This window comes from Rhopalosiphum maidis, chromosome 3, assembly GCF_003676215.2.
Source record: "Rhopalosiphum maidis isolate BTI-1 chromosome 3, ASM367621v3, whole genome shotgun sequence".
Taxonomy (NCBI): domain Eukaryota; kingdom Metazoa; phylum Arthropoda; class Insecta; order Hemiptera; family Aphididae; genus Rhopalosiphum; species Rhopalosiphum maidis.
The window spans coordinates 22,953,041-22,957,277 of NC_040879.1; the positions used below are offsets into that span (position 1 = coordinate 22,953,041).

The window sequence follows — 4,237 nt, forward strand, 5'->3', positions numbered from 1 at the left end:
ATTTACATTATCAATTATCATTGTTCCGCTCAGAATTTAAAATATCCAATAGATTATACTGGTTATAGGTCCAATTGTCCAAACTACTAAAAGTTATTAAATAAAAATAAAAATATACGTAACAAATTATCATTATTCATTAGCATTAGTGACAAAGATATCAGTCTGAAATGTATGTTTGATGTTGATCTATTCGTTTCTTTTGTCTTTATACCATTTTTGTGTTCAATAATATTTATCATTAAATTCTAATACAATATAATATTATCCATTACAATGACCTATTCAATGTCGAAATAAATTTAAGACATATTAGTATATTATACACCAGAACAAATTATTTTAATTTTTTTAATTTTTTTAGTAATCAACTAATAGACTAACATTTAAATGTATAATATTAAAGACGGATATAAACATATATATCACATATATACATACTACCAATTAATTGTAAATGTTTGTGATTTTATAAAAATTTGAACTTCAAATGCTTATAAATAAAAAATGTATATATATATGTTACTGTGAATGTTCGAAATTGGTGAACACCTAATAAATTGGTAAATGTTGAAAAATTAAAATTATATAGACATTTATTAGTGGATGTTGACTTAGGTACGTTCAACATACTACTTATTCACACATTATTATTATATGCGAGTAGTACTATAGTTGAATATATCTTATATTATAATATTATAAAATAGACACAACATATAATGTTTAATTAAATCAACTTGTTGATGTTAATCCCTTTGTACATCAATGATTGATACTAAATTTTCTTTAGACACTAAAAACGTTTCTGCTAGAGTACACAATGTTTTAATGTCATTATTTTATCACATTAAAATTTCGAATATAAAATTTGTGTAAGACTAAAGTCTAAAAGACACTAAATGTTTATCGGTTTTGACGTCTCCTACCAAGAAGGAAACAGGAATATTGAAACATTTATATAGTCTGGTGTTAAATAGGTCGTAAGCGACTAATGATCAAAATAATTTTGATTGAATACATATGACTAGTACACAGCTAACACCGTTTCATGTGGTTCGTGTTATAGATTTTTATTGTAATTTATTAAATAAAAAAATATTATTATCATTAGTTCTATTAGTTAAAATCTTTATTAACATTTTTTATTGTACATTCTTTTTCCTTGAAATGAGGATTTATCTATTTGGACAATAGTGAGTCAGATCCATCCATTTTTGACGCTTATTGAATTGAGTTATACACACCTTACTACATAAATACCTAACAGCTAACTACTTATACCACTGTAAAACCACCATATACGTGGGTGACTAATTATATTGATAAGTACAAAAGTAACTATCTTCAGGCCAATAAAATAACATTAATTTGTGTAATAAAATAAATAATTCGAAAAATCAGTAGAATCAAACATTAAATTTATTAACGCATGTTTTTAATTTTTTAATTATTGTAATTTGTTTGACTGAGTAAAGTAATTATACAAAGTATTAGAAACCATGGACCTTTAGTTGATCAGACTTGGCCAGACCACATTTAGTCAACCATTGACAAATATTTTCTCGCTGGTCTCCTTGTAACTGTAACACTTCACCATATTCAGGATGATCAACTACTGTACCATTGCACGCAAACTCCTAAAATATTTAAATTATTTAAATTAATTTTTACAGTATAAGTAATTTATTAAAAGAGTAACTATAATACCTGTATGCTTTTAACATGTAATTTATGATTATAAATAAATCATATATTAAGGTTAATTATTATAAAGTTTAAAGAAAATTAATAATTTTGTATATTAAACAAAGAGCAAAATTATTAAATGTAATCAAGTTATTTTTAATTTAGATAAATAGATAACTATTTTTATTACATTTTTAAGTATTATAAACATTTATTTTGGAATAATTAATAAAATATTAAATGAACTTAGATATTATTAAGTTTAAATAAAATAAATATTTCATATTAATTATTATTACCATTTTGCAAGCGCGTACAATCTTCTTCAAGTCATATTCTGATGATAGACCTTGAACCGTTGTCAATGTTTTACGGCCATTACGCTGTTGAATTCTTATATGAACAAGCCCATCTTGAACATCATCGTCTGCACCCTTGTTTGCATCAGCAAACGGGTCTTAAATATAAAATATTAACAATAAGTTATTTTTAAATGAAACTATTAACCAATTAGTATAAAAATAATCAAAACGGGATGAGTGTAATTGACTAGATCATATTATAATACAAGTATGAACTAATAAACTTTGGAAAAGTTATCCCAGATTAGTACAAAAAAAAAAAAACCATAAATGATATCTGATCATTAATTTTGAATATCTATAGTTAAATTTTCAAAAATATATAAATTGATAACAAATTAAATATGAACAGAAAAATATACTCAACCTAATAGTAAGTAAATTTAGTTGTACATTTAAGTGCTTATCCTCAATAATTAGAAAATTATATTAAAATATGACATGGGGAAACTTTACATAGTACTTATGATTAAGATCAAAGTTTAGTACATTATGGTGTTATTAAGAGGATACTACACCCACATGTTTCTTCATCTTACAAATGTACAATATAGTAAACTTATTTTCATTAGAACAGATTTAGTGTTTTTAACTTTAATATTAGAGACAATTGACTTACTAACGTTGGATAATTAAAAGAAGGTAAGAAAATTATCTGTTATTGCTTGTTAGTTTTTTACAATATTTTGAGTTATAAGCAAATAATAAGTATGTATAATATTAAAATATAATAATGCTCATAACTTGCTTAGAGATTGAAATATCGTAAAAAACAGATGAGTGATAACAGATATGTTCTAGCCTTTATGTTTAATAAGTCAATTTGCTCTTCTATAATATACTCTTCTAAAATTAACAACACAAAATCGGTTCTACTGAAGGTAAATTTATTTTGTTATACGTTTGTACAACGCATGCGGGTATAACATCTTCTTATGGACAGGATAAAGTGCACACAATTAAATCTAAAAGCTTTAATGGTTAAGTTTTGCTTAGAAGATGTTTAATGATTATTTCTTAGATATCATACCAATATCCACATATACGTTTCATAATAGAAGATGTGTTGACGGTTTAATAAAAGGCCATCAAATAGAGCCGGACGGACGTGAAAAAAAATAAATAACATCAATCAATGTCCAATACCCACGACCCACAACGAGGACGAAAACCAACGACCAAAAATATTCATGCAAACGGTGGCTGCCAAAGATTAGGATCGGTCATTAGCAATCAGATTCACTTTTGTTCATTTTGATGACTATGTAAGAAAACACAGTACACGCAATACCATTGAGTTTAGCCATGTCACGCCAACGGGTGTACCGTCATGTACTCAAAAGTGAGGCTACGCCCATAATCATAAACACGCTCGCAAGCCTTGCAAGCAATAATAGTGTCGATGACACGCATTTCCTGTAGAAAATGAAAATACACAAAAAAAACATACATTGCTAGGAATCGAACGTGTTCACCGTTCATAGCGCTTCACTCGTAATCCACTAAGAAAAGTGTTCATGATTACGACCACACGCGCAACCCCGATTTGTAGGTACTTACCAAATACGTTGAGATTTTGGATTGACATACGTATTGTTCGTATCTCTTGTGTCGACTCGACTGGCCTTTTACGATTCCGCTCGGCGGTAGAACTTTTGGACACGTAGGTTGAACTTCAAAAGCTGAACAGCAACGCCGGGAACTGGGAAGAGATTCGAGAGAAAAGAACTGGCGTGCAGGTATTATGGCAATAAAAATGTATATATTATACTTTCAATGTATTTTTTCATGAATGGTAACGAAAATATGAAATCAAACTAAACGTGCAGATGATTATGGGTACAATGACTATGATGATATATTATGATAACAATGGCGCGACCAGTGGGCAGTGACAAAAATTTATAGATTATAGAGCGTGTGCGACTGAGCACGAGGATGGACTGTTTTGTTGTGCAAAGGGATATTTGATATTTCCAATTTTGGTCATAATGATTACAAAATGGGGCTTATGCGTAGAAAAGAGATAGATATTTAATAGAGCCTATGCCTCATAAGACATAAGCTAAAAAATAATATTATAATATATTATTTTCCGTAAAGCGGCTTTATACTTCAGTTAATGAAATGTCGTATTATTATTTATTTCCACATTATTTTGGTTTAAAACATATGTTTAAATAACG

General features: G+C 27.8%; 1 protein-coding gene across 1 annotated transcript; it reads right to left on the reverse strand.

The window, feature by feature from the left end:
• Positions 1–1,400: 1,400 nt before the first annotated feature.
• On the reverse strand, positions 1,401–3,909 carry LOC113556498 (eukaryotic translation initiation factor eIF1-like). The gene is made up of 3 exons (XM_026961468.1): positions 3,612–3,909; positions 1,989–2,146; positions 1,401–1,640 (listed from the first exon to the last, which is right to left on the reverse strand). Exons 1-3 carry the CDS (start codon positions 3,637–3,639, stop codon positions 1,494–1,496), a joined length of 333 nt encoding a protein of 110 aa, XP_026817269.1. The 5' UTR covers positions 3,640–3,909; the 3' UTR covers positions 1,401–1,493.
• Positions 3,910–4,237: the final 328 nt, after the last annotated feature.